At 43.2% G+C, this 16,132-nt stretch overlaps 3 protein-coding genes across 4 annotated transcripts in view; 1 reads left to right on the plus strand and 2 right to left on the minus strand.

The window, feature by feature from the left end:
- camk1da (calcium/calmodulin-dependent protein kinase 1Da) overlaps positions 1–1,435 on the minus strand; it is a 37,312-nt gene extending 35,877 nt beyond the window's left edge. Inside the window, exon 1 of the mRNA XM_068586066.1 lies at positions 1,235–1,435. Coding sequence (XP_068442167.1) covers positions 1,235–1,332 — 98 coding nt within the window. The 5' untranslated portion in view covers positions 1,333–1,435. The remainder of the gene's footprint in view (positions 1–1,234) is intronic.
- A 3,489-nt stretch (positions 1,436–4,924) lies between these two features.
- On the minus strand, positions 4,925–10,686 carry cdc123 (cell division cycle 123 homolog (S. cerevisiae)). 2 transcript variants are annotated; one of them, XM_068586068.1, is made up of 13 exons: positions 10,567–10,686; positions 10,215–10,286; positions 9,806–9,869; positions 9,258–9,290; positions 8,883–8,978; positions 8,206–8,312; positions 7,656–7,707; positions 7,458–7,533; positions 6,961–7,083; positions 6,581–6,609; positions 6,361–6,465; positions 6,118–6,255; positions 4,925–5,571 (listed from the first exon to the last, which is right to left on the minus strand). In XM_068586068.1, the coding sequence occupies exons 1-13, from the start codon at positions 10,638–10,640 to the stop codon at positions 5,518–5,520; spliced, it is 1,023 nt and encodes a 340-aa protein (XP_068442169.1). In that variant the 5' UTR covers positions 10,641–10,686; the 3' UTR covers positions 4,925–5,517. The 2 variants fall into 2 exon arrangements, with proteins under 2 accessions (XP_068442169.1, XP_068442168.1); XM_068586067.1 differs by having other exon boundaries at positions 4,925–5,574.
- A 499-nt stretch (positions 10,687–11,185) lies between these two features.
- Positions 11,186–15,676, plus strand: nudt5 (nudix (nucleoside diphosphate linked moiety X)-type motif 5). The gene is made up of 10 exons (XM_068586069.1): positions 11,186–11,248; positions 11,863–11,936; positions 12,440–12,507; positions 12,598–12,650; positions 13,502–13,609; positions 13,762–13,857; positions 14,051–14,152; positions 14,364–14,372; positions 14,456–14,509; positions 14,627–15,676. Exons 1-10 carry the CDS (start codon positions 11,206–11,208, stop codon positions 14,734–14,736), a joined length of 717 nt encoding a protein of 238 aa, XP_068442170.1. The 5' UTR covers positions 11,186–11,205; the 3' UTR covers positions 14,737–15,676.
- Positions 15,677–16,132: the final 456 nt, after the last annotated feature.

A 16,132-nucleotide genomic window follows, 5' to 3' on the forward strand; every position in this document is an offset into this window, starting at 1 on the left:
CAGACGCAGCTCATTCCAACACGGCAGGAAAAACAAAGCGGGCAGACAGACGCTTACAGGGACTAGATGTCAGGGAATTTGCTCTTTGAATGAGAACAAGAGGGAAGATGGAGCAGGGGTGAAGAGGGAGAAGAGAATAAAGACAAGACATCTCCTAACATAGAGGTGGAGATGATAAATCACCTTTATGGCCCAGGTGAAATAAAAAGAGGCCTGTGAGTGGAACGGTGAGAGCGTTGCTGCTGCTGAAGCCTTTTTGTCATCAACAAGAACATCTCCTCCAGGACTGTTACAGCATGTGCCAAAAAGATGAACCACTGCATCTCTGTGAACTCACTTTGAAGCACCAGTCATCCTGACTCATTGTACCAAGCCCCTAAATAAACACTACATACAGGAGACGAGACTATATTAAAACCACAGGAACCATTGTCACGTTATTATGGAGCTATGTCATAAAGTTGCTATACTGCACATATAACACGCAACGCTTCATGGAGTTTGTGGGCAAACTTAAGTCATTTTATAGACATAGGAGAGGAAATTATGGTGTTGATTAGAAAATACATATTGAGTCAGTGGGTGTGTGAAAACCAGTTAGGATACATGGTCCACATAGTTAGCTAAAAGATAATAAAAAATACCGTTTAAATAGTTAGTTAGCTGAAAGTAATGGATAAATGTTTGTTCGTTAGCTTAAAGCAGCTAGTGGCTAGAAGAGCAGACAGTTAGCTTAAAGTAAGAGATGAACTGTTGAAATACGAAGCAACGACGCTAAATAAGGACATTACGACGGTTAAATCAAATTAATGGGTGCAGTGGTTGAAGTATGGTGAGTATTTAGCACACTAGCTAAAAGTACGAGTTGGTCAGTTGGGTAAACGTAGCGGACAAGTAATAGCTCAATTAACACAAGCCCGAGACATAGTTCACTGTTGTGACGTCACTAGGGAATCTCACAGAAACGTCACGCGAAGCACAACTAGACAATATAATTAGCGATGAAAAAATAAAAAGAAGCGTTTAACCCCCCCGCCGACATGCAACAAGCCGACATGAATACCACAGAAGAAGAACGAGTGTCACAGTCGGAGTGTCAGGTGAGTGCTGAGGCTGGTTTCGGGTCCGCATGGTGAGCTCATCGGTCACTGTTAGGGTCCGGAGCCCCACATGGACCCTGAATACCGGAGGGAGCACTGCCGGTAACCACCAGAGGAGAAGTTAGTCAACTCACGTGCCGAGGACTTCTTTGAAATCAAAAGTCTTCTTGATGTCGTCCACCTGTTTTTTCCACGTCTCTCCTCTGCCGGAGACTCCGTTCTCCCGAGCCATAGCTGCTTCCAACCGGACCAAGTCCGACCGACACCGGGCTGCGGGATGCGAGGAAAAGAAGAAAAAAAGGAAAAGAAAATAGAAACGGAGGGAGGGTCTGGAATAAAGAAGAATGAAGCCGAGCTGAGCGTAAGAGGTTTTGGAGAGTCCCGGCGGTCTGTGCTCCTCTGCTGCAGCAGGACCATGTGAGTCCTCCTGCAGGTTGCCGCGTCCCTGCTGCCTCCCTCCTCCTCCTCCTCCTCCTCCTCCTCGCGCGCTCCCTCCTCCCTCTCCTCATCTCCGGCCGCCTGGACAGCGGCTGTCAAGTTCACGAGGAGATAACAACGCGTCGCGTCGGGACTTTCAAAATAAAAGCCTGTTATTTACGTAACGGAGGACCAAAGCCATTCAGGTATTTATTTTGTTTGTTAGGATGTTCTGACAAATAATAATGATATTGCCACTTGTTATTATTTATTATTGTTGTTGTGTTAATAGTACTTATCATCATAATTACTATTATTACCAGTAGGAGAACCAACAATATAAAATCTGTATCAACATCATCATACCCAGTTCTACGAGCTTAATGCACATCATTAACTTAATAAACACAATTAATAGCATAACTAGTAGGTGACGTGCATAGAATATATGAATTAATCTGTATAATAAAAAGGAAGAAAGAGAATGACTACACAATACATCACATTAAAAGCGTAGTAGAACCGCAACATATATCAGTTTGAGGATGGAGCTTTCCTCATGTAATCCAACAATTTAACGGCATGTCTAATTATCAATTTCACCAATATCTAAAACAATTATTTTCTCCTGGGCTTTTACTTTGAAGTCAAAATGACCCAATTTCCTGTATGGCGCTGGTTACGCTGGTCCATCTTGACCGCGTACCTGCCACAATTGTCTAAATGGCGTTAATTGCTGCACCGTCGGCACTTGTTCAAGCCTCCACCTTGACATTAACATGTTTTATGCATTAAAAAACTCTCGCCGCCAAATTACCGCCAAATTGATAACTGTATAATCGCCCTAATTTCGAGCTTTATTGTGGCAGCGCGGGTTGTTTTCGGTAACAGGGAGCTGACGGGATGCGCTCACGCATGCTGTCCGACAGAGAGGAAGAGAGAGGGGTGTGTGTGTGTGTGTGTGTGTGTGTGCGTGTGTGCGTGTGTGTGTGTCCGCGCGTGCGTGTGGGTGCGTGCGTGCGTGTGTGTGCGTGTGCGGGTCCGGTCCGGGCTCGGCAGCGCTAAATTCGCAATGCACCAACTTGCTGACAACAACCAGCGTGCGCCCGTCACCGTTTGGGATTTCCCCTCGAGGCGTCGGCGCGACCGCGCGGAGAGATCAGCGGTGACAACCCCGGCTGCTGCTGCACGTTCACCTGGGTTTAACCGGGCCGCATAACACCTGGATTACTACAGCGTCCGTTTGCAGAGGCGCACTGATCCCCACCCCCACCAGACCCTGACAGCTGCAGGCGCTGAGGTCAGCTCAGGCCGGGTTACTGCCACACACACACACACACACACACACACGCACGCACGCGCGCGGACACACACACACACACACACACACACACACACACACACACAAAAACACACACACACACACACAGGGAGAGAGAGACGGGGAGACAGAGATGGGGGGAGGGAGAGGACAATATGTTGCAGCCTTAGTTGCTCATGAGTATTCCGTCTGCAAACTACTGCAGCTCTTCCTCAGCAGCAGCCAAGGAAAACTCTCCCCCCCCCTCTCCCCACAAATCTCTCTCTCTCCCCCCTTCTCCCTCCCTCCCCTTCACCATTTACTCTATGTCAGCAAATTTGACCTCCCTCCCCTTGATGGAAAGAGATTACCCCGGCTGCAAAGGAAGGAGGGAGGCATCGGAGAGATGTTTTGCAAAAGAAAAAGAAAGAAAAAGAGGATGAAGGTGGAGGCAGGCGAAGGCTCCCCGATGACAGCTTAATCACTGGCTGTACATTTGAGTGGATCATAATCTCACCAGCTGGACGAAAAGCACTAAAATGTGTCACAACGACTCGGCTCCCCCTCCTCTTTTGAAGTACATGAGATATATTGTTGATTTGGACACTTGATCTCAGAAGGGAACCAATATCATCACATCAGTTCATCCAGATGCTGCTCAGGTCACAGCCGTGAGCCCATAGGTGCTTCTCTTACGTCAAGTATGTCAAACCGCCTGCTATGTGTGTGTGTGTGTGTGTGTGTGTGTGTTTGTTTCACAGAGGAGTAAATCATCGAAACTTGTTGAATTACCAGAAATGGCTATTTTAATACCCTTGTAGCTTGTATCAGCCCTTTTTTAAATAATGTTTTGCGTTTTCCTCTCATCTCCGACACTTATATTACATTACTTATATATTACATATTATAACGGAGAATATGTCGCGATACACATATCGAGCGGCTACGCATGCAACAACATCATTTTGTGTCCACCAGGCGACTAGTATTCCATCAGCACGGTGCTCAGTGTCAGTTGTCGACCTGCCCATCAGGAGTAACTAACACACACATTCATACACCGAAGGCACAGCTACAGGAGCAGTTTTGGGGTTAAATGTCTTGCACATGGGTTGGCGGATCCGGGGATCGAACCACCGATCCTCTGATTGAAGGACGATCCCGCTCTTCACTGACCCCCCCAGGGCCGCCCACTCAGGTTCTCTGGGGCTTTGGCACAGGTGGTCATTTGATCCGTTTGTGCAAAATATAGGTTAGTGAGCTTTAAGTTACACAAAAACACACTCAGGTGCCAGTTTATTAGGCACAGTCTGACACAGTTATTAATCCAGCGAGGGGAACCGCATAAACTTGCTTAAGCATCTTTTCTGGAAAACCAAATATGCTTTGCATCAATCTCTGGAGTTGGTCATTGGCTAATCTTTCATTCACTGGTCCAGACACTGACGCTCCTCCAGCATCACCACAGGTGTGGCTGGTTTGTTTACAGCACAATTTCATGAAAAAAGAGGATGACGTGCAACAACCCCCACAATATGTGCCCCGTGCACCGTTTCCCGCCCACAGACCTTCACCCGGGGAGCTGTAACTCTCATCACATCAGCTCTTTCCATCTCCCTGTAATTGCTCAATCAATCCAGCGAAGGAAAGTAAAAATAAAACTCAAAATGAACTGCCCTGCTCCGTGCATGCAGAGCTCATTTGGCTCCCGGCGTAATGAGAGCTGTTGCGTGGAGAGAAAAAAAAGGCACAATCAATTTCTAATGTGCTAGTTTACAGCACCCACTGGACTTGACAGCCGAGCCACTGCACGACAAGAAGTTTATTGGTGTTTTTTTTTTATTTTTTAGGAGCAACAGTCTACAGTGATGCATGATGGGAAGGGAAAAACAGGGCTTGAAAAGAGTGCCCGGAGCAGCTCGGAGCAATGAGCGTGTCAAAACTACTCGGATGGAAATTGGTGTGTATGAGGTAGTGGGGGGATGGAGTGGGAGAGATCCTGGGGGGAGAAAGAAGAACATGAAATGAAAGGTGACTCTGTGATGAACAGCTTCAGTGTTAAATGAAGAAGTCTGTCGCAGCCTGATAAACGTACACATACACGGGAAAATGTGCACACAGACTCTTTATTTATTGTATAATCCGAGGGTGCTATATGGGCAGCTGTGAAGATACATGAACTATTTTGTTAAACATATTTTAAAGTATAAAAGCAGGCATTCTTTACAGTGTGTGTGTGTATGTGAAGACATCCGCTTAAAATGTTTTCCCTCTAAAAGAAACAAATTTATTCCCCCCCTCAACACAGAAATAAACCACTAACTGCAGAGGCCTCTCTCCTCCCCTGCCCTCCCCTCCTCTCCTTTCCTCTTCCCTCCCTTCACCTCCTTTCCTTTCCTCTCCTCTCCTCGCCTATCCTCTCCTCTCCTCTTCGCTCCTCTCCTCCCCCGTCTCCCCGAACAGATTACGATCAGCAAGATGCCGTCAGAGGCAGAGAGGCAACCCGACAGAAAATTAACCCTCAGGGAGCAGGAGCTGCTAATTCAACGTGGGGGCGAAATGCTGGAGGAACCTCGGGGGACACGGAGGAACGTGAGGAGGAACCGGGGCCAGAGGGTGAAAGAGTCACTGCGTGCGGGGAACGTCATGAGGAGGGCCGGCGAGGCGAGCGGCAGCTCTTGGGGCTCCAGGTACACGGTGTCACTGTGGAGCGTTCTCCTCCTCTTCCTCCTCAGAATCTTCCTGTTGGCTTTTCTTCTGTTCAGAGAGGAGACAGAACAGGAGAGGAGATCAGACTTCCAGGACAGTCCCAGTTTCCCAATTTCATAACAAATCCGGAGTGTAGATTCACACAAGGGAATACAAATTTAGGATTTCAAACTTTAAAAAAAAAAAAATTTTTTTTATCATGAACGTGATTACATTAGATTTTTTATTAAACATAATCTGGTAATTAATGACTGATATTTTCTTTTCTTTAAATCTCACGTACCCCTTGCAGGATTACTAGAACCCTTATTTAGAAAACACTGGTTAAACACCGCAGCCAAAAGAGTCGCCCCCTGCTGGACTTTAGGAAGAATGCAAGTATGTTGTGCAATACTGATCTTTTATATTTTGTACCTTATTTTTATTGTAATTCTGTTTTAGGAGGACCGAGAAAAATAAGCTTTTTATTGTATAGAGTAACTGTCAGTTATCTGTGCATTTGACAATAAAAACATCTTGAATCTTGAAGTTTGATGACTTCCGTGTCGGCTGAACTCCTCAGAGCCGTCTGGTTCTGGAACAACATCTCACCAGTTTCAGGAAGTCGATGAGTTTGTAGGCGTCCTCTCCGCTGGAGAGGTCGACAAAGTCCCGCGGGATCCTGTAGCTCAGACAGGGACTGGGCTGCACCGTCACCTCGCTGGTGGTGCAGCGAAACGCCGGGCCTTCCTGCACGCACAGAGAAACCACACAGTTGCCACAAAACAGTCTTTCTGTATTGAAGGACCTCTTTTGTACTTTTTTTAATAGACCACGTGTGTCATGAAGGCTGACCTGCTGCTGGGCGATTTCCCCACCAGACGTCAGCTCCTCCCAGCTGAACAGCAGCGAGTCCGTTACCTCCCCGAACGGGTTCACGTCTATCAGCCACACTCTCCCCTGCAACACACACACACACACACACACACACACACACACACACAATGCATAAGTGTCACTCAGTCTGCAATTTTTTATTTTTTGAATTGCCCATATCCAAACTCAGTGAGCTTACCTGGCTGTCTCTGTAGACATCAAACACAACTGTAAATCAGACAAAAGCAACAGAGTAAACAACTAAATACACATTCATTGAACATTTACATATACATACACACACACACACACACACACACACACACACACACACACACACACACACACACACACACACACACACATATATAGTAAACTATTTATAAGTTAAACTTTTCACCCTGGAATTAAATGTTATGTGATCAATTTTCTCCTGCATTTTCCTCCTGTCCGAATATCCCATTTACAAGAGTAAATATTTAATGACTTAAAAAAAAGAAAGCAATCTGTCTGTCCTGAGGAGAGCTGAGGGAGGCGTGGCGCAAGTAAGACAACAAAGAAAAGGACGTGAATGCTCACAGTCTTCGTCCAGGAGCTTGTACTGGATGTGCTGGCTGAAGAACTCCTGTACGGCGTGAAGGATGTGCTCCTCCTGCTTCAGGAGGTGCTGGTAATACTGAGTGTAGTCTCTCTGGGAGATGGCTGGGAACAGACACACAAACGTCACTTCACCACTGTGACGATGGAGAGGCACATCTCAGCGGCTCATGGCACGAAACACAATGGAGAAGTGACGACGGTCGTTTTTAGTTGAAAAGGAAGAACTCAGACATTAGTAAAAAAAGTAAAAACACTGCATTTAAAATGGTACTCAAGCTGATGCACAAACGTATGAGCATCAAAATATATGTACTCCATGTCAAAGCACTCGTTACACATTTATACTCTAAATGGAATCTAAGTGGTGCATTAACATGGACGCATCACTAGAATGTAGCAGCTGATTTCAATTGATTGCTGAGTAGTTTAACGGCGTCTGTAATCATCAGATTGTTTGGGTGTGAGTCGGTTATTACCGATCAGTTTGTTTTCTTTGACGAAGCAGCGAAACTCTCCGCCAGGAATCAACTCGCTCCACTTTCTCAGGACCAGCTGGGCACAGGGGACAAATTAACAATTAAATAAAAATGGCCAAAAAAAAGTACATACTGAATTTTTTTCAAAGCAAAAACAAAACACAACGCTAGTGAAAGTAGTATTTAGTTAACAACTACCTCGTAGTTTACCACTGGATCTGGGGAGTCCTGGTCACTACATAGATGGAATCTGCAAAAGGAAATGAATGACGGTTACGACCGTTCAACAGATAAAAGAACATGAAACAAAACGACAACGCATGTTCTGTAGCATCAGAGGGATGTGACTCCAGCCTGGCTGTTGATCCCAAGACCTTCATGAGAGAAGTGGAGAAAAAATACTCCCAACAAACAAGCATATATCACATTGCTTTCTCTAATCTCTCTCTCACACTCACACTCACACACACACACACACACACACACACACACACACAGTTCCCCCGAGGCTGTGCGCTGCAGTAAATCACTGGCTGCAGTAAATGTTTGTCACGCAGAGCTGAGAGTCGGGAGGTATAAATCTGCATCACAGCAATTTCTGCAGCTGCCACTTGTTTTTTCCTGCAGACTGAAATCGGCAAGCCAAACAATCAAACCTGGGTTTTTTTGGGGGGGGGGGTTTGGGAGACGACGACACATCTTAATGTTCAATAGGTGTGCGACGATGCTGCTGGATGGTGAAGCTTACGGCTGGGTGAGGTCGTGGGTGATGAAGTCGGAACTTTTGAAGAGCAGAAATATATCGCTGAGGCTGTCACACTGCAGGGAACTGTTCAGAGCGATCCAGTTAGCATCCTGGAAGAGACGCACATACGCACACACAATTCTTTAACAATAGCCAACACATGATTTAATTATGCTAATATAATAATAAAAACGGGTCATGTTGATACACCTTTCCAGTTGATTCATTTCTTCTCAATTAGTTTTTCATTTAAAGAATACTTCATTTAGACATTTGCCATTTGTATTTGAATTACTCAACTATGAATTCTTGAGGAAATCTTTTTTTACTCAATCCTCCATGGTTTTAACCGGGAGCATTGATGAATGAAAGTAAATAAGATAGAACATCTTTATCAAATCATCTGTTAACGAACACTCACACATAGTTTTGCTGATGTTAAATGTGTTAACAACCTGATGAATTGACTTCATACAGGGGGGCACATTTACCAACAGCATAGCAATGTGTGTGAGTTTGTAAACAGATGTTTTGATATAGTTTTGCTGCCCCACTTATTCTGTTCGCGGGGAGGTTTTCATTAAGAACTCAAGGCAACGCAGAGGTGAGTCCCTGATATATGGTGAAGGTCACTTTGTGGGTAAAGTTTTCCTTTAAAGCAGCTGCATGCAGTATTTTACCCGTGGAGCACTCCAGTTGAGTTTGGGAAAGACGCGCCCACCCAGGGCGTTTATGGCCTCCACCACCTTAGCAGTGAATTCTGGGAACTCAGGAGCCTATCACACACACACACACACACACACACACACACACACACACACACACACACACACACACACACACACACACACACACACACAAAGCCACATCATCACATAGCAGTCATACAAATGCATTATCAAATGGTATGCATGGGGTGAAACAGAAACACTTTAAGCTCATATAAATGCAGATTTCAGACGGTAAATGTTTTATCAGGTGGGCAAGAAACTCGACGGGTTTGTTAGGCCTGATGAAAATGGACATTTTTGATGAGACGCAGTAACTGTACTCACTGTGACAGTGGATGTTGTCTCATCATCTGACCACTAGAGGGAGGCAGAGAACAAGAAAAAAGGTTTCAGGGTAAATGTTGACATTAAACTACAGTTTGGTTTAACTGTGTGTTGGAGCTACAAGTAATGTAACAAGGCAGGTGATTAATGGATATATTATGATGACAATGCCCTCTGATGAAAGCTCATGAAAACAGACCTCAAAAACTTCACAACATTCGTGTGTGGATGCATTATTCACGTATGTATCGCAAGTATCAGTGTGAATAACTCTGGTTTCAGCACTCTGTTATGGTTTCAGACCTTGGCCCTTTAAGGAATTTAACAAATCAGTCACAAATAACTAGTTTATGTTAAATACTTCTCAGATTAAAGCAGAGGTCTAAGGCCTTTCTCCATATATCTAAGTTGGAGGATATCTTTCCATTTGTGCATTGCTTTATGCATTTTTTAAAATGAGAACAAGACTTGTTTCCTTTCCTGGAAATGCAACACAATAAGAGGACCTACGAGCAGGCAACCAACCACAAAGTCTCTGTTTTTCGTACCTGAACGTCTTCCTCTGTGTCAGAGTCGCTGTTGTTAGTGTGTGTCTGCTGTGTGTTATGGTCACTGAAGGGAAGAGAAACAGGAGATGGGTATTAGTCAGTTTGGCAGCTGCATCGGGGACAAAACAGATTTGAGGATCAAAATGCACATTTCAGATGTCGGACATATGTGGTGTGAAAGGAAGTGATGTGACCATAAGAACAGGGTCAGTCTGTAGCAGCACTTGTCCACTGCAGAAGACAAACAAAAGCATCTTACTCTTGATGCTTCTCGACCACAGCATGGTGTTTTCACATTCACTGCAACAATGGCAATTTGAATAGTGTGCGTGTGTGTGTGTGTGTGTGTGTGTGTGTGTGTGTGTGTGTGTGTGTGTGTGTGTGTGTGTGTGTGTCGGCAGCCTCATACCTCCCAGAAACTACCAGTGTGCCATCATCCAGTAAGTACTCTATTACATTCTGAGGCAGTGGAAGAATCAGACTGGAAGAAAAAAGAAGCATTACATCACAGATGAGTACATGTAAACAATACAATACATAACAAACAACAGACATATGGAGTTGAAATGAAGGAGAAAGCAGGAAAGAATCATGATTCAAACACAACGATACACATGATACATGTGAAGATGGTAAGAAATAAAGATCGAAGCTATTAGCTGTTTTTTGCTCCTGTTTGGGAGCTAACGTTAGCTGTTCGTTTTACAGCATCAACGATGAAAATAATTATTGGAATTTTAGTACAAACATCTGCTGTCTACCTTTTAATCGTGTGTTGCTTGAATATCGGATACCAAACCGAAAACTGACAGTTGACAACTTGCTCCTTCTTCATGCTGCAATATCCTGTCACGGAAAAGAGTCCATTGGTAAATATCTTCCGACCTCGGGATGTTTTGGAAAATGTCTGGGCCGCATTTTCATTTAACGACTTGATATTATGAGACAATACCGCACTCAAAATGAACAAATGTAATTCGTGCTGTATCTGTATATTATATCTATTGAAAATACGATTGGTCAACAGTCAACGCTGTTGCTCGAATTGTGTGATACATGTGTGTTTACAGACGGGGAAGCCTTTTCCCGATGCACACGTAAAAAACCCGCTGACTTGCAACATAGATCGTTTATTTAAGTAAGAAGATCAATAACGCAACTTTTCATTCGCACAGTTCATACAGCTATATTATTTAAAATATGACATAATTAATATCAGCATAATAATCAGTATATTTGGATACTGGTGAACTTGCTTTTACTTGCTGTTAACTAACCGGATTAATTCATTCGTTGTAAATCATTACAACATCTTGCATTACCACCAACCCATTGCGTTCATTAGCATGTTCTCTGTTGTTGCTGCTGTTGTCTGTTGTTGTTGTTGTTGTTGTGTTGTGATGCACCTTCCGCCAGGACAAATTACTCACGTGGCAATAAAAAGTTTGTGATTCTGATGCTGTTGGATCTTTGATTTAAATGTGTAGAAGTGAAACAACGTTAGCTAGTATTTCCTGAAACATGAACTTTTACATATAAGTCTTCCATCACATTGAAGGATAAAATTGAACGTTTGCGGTACCCGGAAGTGGTGGCAGAGTGACTCATCGCTGCTTCTTTCCCATCTGTACTACTACTACTACTGCTGCAGCAGCGGTTCACGTGAGTTTAGTTTAGCTTTGTTCACGTTAAATGATTGTACAAAGTTTAAATTTCACGAGCTCCGAGCCCCAGTAGGAACCGCCAAGTGTAAAGCAGCCGGCAAGCGTTAAATAAAGAAATAAACGAATGTAGTAAAACGCTAAATAAAACAAAAAACAGAAAGAAATGAAACCGTAGCTAATGCAGGGGTTGGACACGGGGTTGCCTGACTCGTAGCAGATAACGTTAATTAAGCGACTCATGACCAGAGACGTTGGACATTAGCTAGCTAGCTCGTCCTTTTAGTCGTGATACGGTGGTTAAAGCTCTGTGTTGTTTTCCAGCTTTCCTTGAAGCGAACTGTCTCCACTTTTAGACTGAAGCTTCCTGACTCCACCTTCCTCCCCGTCTTTCAGTCGTCCGTATCGTGAAGATGAGCAACTTCGAGGAGCCCAAAGCAACCACTGCTCCTCACATAGTGAAGGAAGAGGCAAGTCAAGGCCGAGGACCCGTTTGTAGCCTTTGAAATGCTCCCCGTGGTCATTTCTTCACCTGATTAAGTCCATAGTATTTGCCAAAGTTAATGCCAATGAGTAAAATGGTTAAATCTCCATTTTTCTTTTTCAAGTACAGACCAGACACTTTTTTATTTATACAACCCAACCCCCTCCTCCTTTATGTAGATCTGGTTATTTATTGTGATCTGAGTATCCTAAATGATGAGTTCATCCTAACACAAGACTAAATGTCTAATGTATGTGTTTTTTGGGGTTTTTTTGCTTGCATATTTGCAGAAACTACCCATTCATGATATAACACGCATGCTTTTCTGTAAGATCAGCAGAGTAGCTGCTTCTACTGTACGTTGTTCCTTTACCGAGCAGTTTAGATGTGTTGCTGGTCGTTTCGTTGCTGCTTTGAACCGCCTTGGCTCAGTGTGTTGACTGTGTGTGTGTGTGTGTGTGTGTGTGTGTGTGTGTGTGTGTGTTGCAGCTCCTTGCAGCAGGGAAATGGGTGAAGCTGGAGACGACCACATACGTGGACCGTGCTGGAAGCACCAGGTACTGTTCTGTCGTTTTGACTGCCACGATGCACACACGCATGTACCCACACTTACAGTTTATCCACCCCCTTTGTTTTTCATCTACCAGAGTCTGGGAGACGGTGAAAAGAACAACGAGGCAAACAAACACAGAAGCAGACGGTGAGTGTCTCTGTGTGTGTTTTATGTATTGTAACGTAAACGAAGCTCCTGCTCCGGGGAGGAGAGCTCGTAAAATCTTAGTCTCCTGATAGTGTCTAAGGGTTCTGGGGTTTTCTAAATAAGATGTCCCCTAGTCAAGCTCTAGCCTCTGAAGAATAAGGAGCTTTTTAAGTCCGGCCTGCTAAATAATGGTTTACATCGAGCCTCAGAGAGCTAGTAAAAATTCATGTCATCTTATAGCAGAAACGTCATCCAATCTCTAAAGCTGGGAGACTTTTCCCAGCCCTTAGGAGCTGGGAAAATCTGAATCTTCTCCTCCTGTGTTGGAGCTCATAGCGATAGATGGATAGATATATAATTTTTTAATCCCCAAAGGGAAATTTGTTGTAAAAACTAGCAGTGCCACACACTTTACAGACACCAAATGTAATAAATTAAATAAACAGAACACACACAAAAAATTATATATATATATATATATATAAACACACACACACACACACACAAAATGAAAATATACTTCACAAACACAGTTACTCCTCTCAGCTTCACGCGTCATACCTACATTATTCATTTTGTCTCTAAAGTCGACTACAGGAGGTTTGTTGTCTTATAAGGTAATTTGAGCTCATGGATCCTACATAGGATAGAATATACAATACCCATAATACAGGAAGGATTATACAACATATAGCAACATATAGCGTCTATGCAGGTTATATTTAGGCAAGTACACTTTTAGCCTTTCATATTTTTCTAGAGTCATTCAACAATATGTTTATATTTACTGTTTTACCTGTTCAATTGAGTTTGCATTGAGTCTCCCGGGCTTTAACACACTTCTTCTGTAGCTGTTGGGATTATCGCCCTGCTGAAGCGGACGCTCCACAAGGACTCCGTGGTGATGGTGAAGCAGTTTCGTCCACCCATGGGATGTCACACTCTGGAGTTTCCTGCAGGTCGGAACTGATTTGAAGAATCCTTAAAATTTAGATATCTAACGTTTTCATGTTTCTCAGACTCCGAGACTTTTCGATGTTTTGGCAGAGGCTGTTATATGTTTCATGTAATTTTAATGTTTTTTTTAAACTTTTTTTGTGTCTGTGCTTAGGGTTGATAGATGAGGGGGAAAGTGCGGAGGCGGCTGCATTGAGGGAGCTAAAAGAAGAAACCGGCTACAAAGGCGAAGTAGTGGGAATCACTCCAGGTATCCTCACACTGAGCCCGTAGTTGCACAGGCAGCCTCTCTCAACTGCATCTTATCTCCTGTGTGTGTGTGTGTGTGTGTGTGTGTCAGAGAGGTTCATGAAGTTCAATGCTCTTTTTTTTGCTCTTTTTTAAAATTTGATTTGTTTATGGACCAAACAATGCAAATAGTAACATTAATGTCTTGATCTCAGTGACCTGTCTGGACCCCGGTCTGTCTAACTGCACCACCCAGATGGTCCTGGTCAACATCAACGGAGACGAGGGGGAGAATATCAACCCAATGCAACAGCTCGGTAAGAAGACTATTCGGATCCATTCACGCACCCCCTGCTCTCTTGTCTAATCACACATTTACTCTTTATATTTACTCGCCGTTATTACATTCTCCTGGCTATGAAGGAAATGAGAGCACTGACCCATAACCTCACGTGCAACAGTGGATTGCCTGTAAAATGAAAGGAAACCTGTTTTTATAATTACATTCTCTTTTGCTCTTTCTTACAGGTGATGGAGGTGAGTTATTTTCCTTTTTATTATATCAGAAATCCTATTTTTTCTCTCACATAGGAAACTAAGCCTGTGTTCTCTCTTTGCAGAATTTGTCGAAGTCATTCTCCTCCCGCTTGATGAATTCCAAGTGCAAATAGATGGTGAGGCTTCAGATTGTTTTTGTCCCCCAATGTGGTGCCGTTATTACGAGAGCGAGGCATTCTATCGGGACAAACACTCTGACTTATACTTTCTTTCTTTCTTTTTTAATCTGGCAGATCTGCTGAAGAAAGAAAAAACTATAGTGGACACCAAAGTGTACATCTTTGCCATGGGGATGGTTCAGGCCTTCTTTAAGCCGAGGGAGCTTCCCGTCTTGAAGCAGTGAAGGGAAGCGTTCAGTATAAGAGAAGAAATGCTCCTTTCGGTTACATAGGGCTCACTACACGGGAGTGGACATTATGTATTGGAAAAGAATTATAATAAGAAATTTTGGATGGTTTTATATGCCATGTAACCATGCATTTTAACATCTGTTTCTATGATTTATTTTGGCCATCCATAGAGAAAAATGAAAGATGGAAGATGCCATTACAACTGTGTGTGTTTTAAACATACCAGCCAAATAAAAGTAATTGTGAAATGGAAGTCTGGAAGAAGCCTTGGATATGGGAAGTGAACCTATGAAGGAGCTGTGTTTACATGTACCTGCCCACGGAGGTACAACCAAACACACTGAAACATGCTCTGTTGGGGCCAATTGTTTAATTGTTTGCACACTTAACACGGAATACGTTCCAGCTTTTCGTCTCGAAAGACTAATCATTTCCAGCTTTTTTATAAATGTAGTTTGATGACACACAATTTGTATCGAGTGATCAGAAAAACATTCCCAACGTGCTGTTTTGTCGCCTTGATGTGATGAACCAATTGTCCTAACACTTTTCCTGTAAGAACTGCTATTGCTGGAGATCATTTAATTTGGTGCGTGCTTCTTATTCTCATGGAGACCTTGAAGCATGCATACTTATTCCCCTTTTTTTTGTTGGTTCCAAAAGCATCCTGAGAACTGAAGAAACCCTCAGTTTAGAGGAAGTAGTGTTCGTTACAAAATAACCCAAGTGTTGTGATAATTGTTACACGTAGTATTTGTTTGATGCACTAACAAAATGGGGGGTAAATGTACAACAGATGCTGTCACAATAGGGGCAGTAACTGAATAATATTAAATAATTAATGCTAGAGATGGAATTAACAAGACATTGATGCTGTACTCGCCCTCGCGACTAGAGATTACTGACCAATGAATAAATGTGATACTATCTTTGCCTTTCCTAATCGTCATTTGTGTCTCACACTGACTTCAGCACCGACTGAAGAATTGATAGAAGGGAAAGTACTTGCTATGTGTGCCTGAGCTTAGGAGTGGTAGTGACTCGGCCCCATAAATAAATAGCTTTATAATGCTCTTTTGAGAATTGTGACTCCCCCACAATAAGGAGGCCTATATGTCTCTTTCATTTTTAAAATAATGAACACATTTATAGACACATTATTACATGTGGAGAACATATCTGCTGATGACGTGTTTCATATCAATTTCAGACAAATCATATCATAATGCTCAGTTACCGGGTCTAATCAAACATTGATAACACAAACATATTAAAAAAAACATACTTTATATTATTTATTATTACTAGTGAGCCGCACAAATAAGTTTGTATCGTGTTTTAGCCGTACTCCATACGAGGAATCACTCACATGTCTGGTATTTTCTGTAA

Source organism: Clinocottus analis, unplaced genomic scaffold (assembly GCF_023055335.1).
Source record: "Clinocottus analis isolate CAN_PGR_092001 unplaced genomic scaffold, fCliAna1.0.p SCAF_20, whole genome shotgun sequence".
Classification (NCBI taxonomy): domain Eukaryota; kingdom Metazoa; phylum Chordata; class Actinopteri; order Perciformes; family Cottidae; genus Clinocottus; species Clinocottus analis.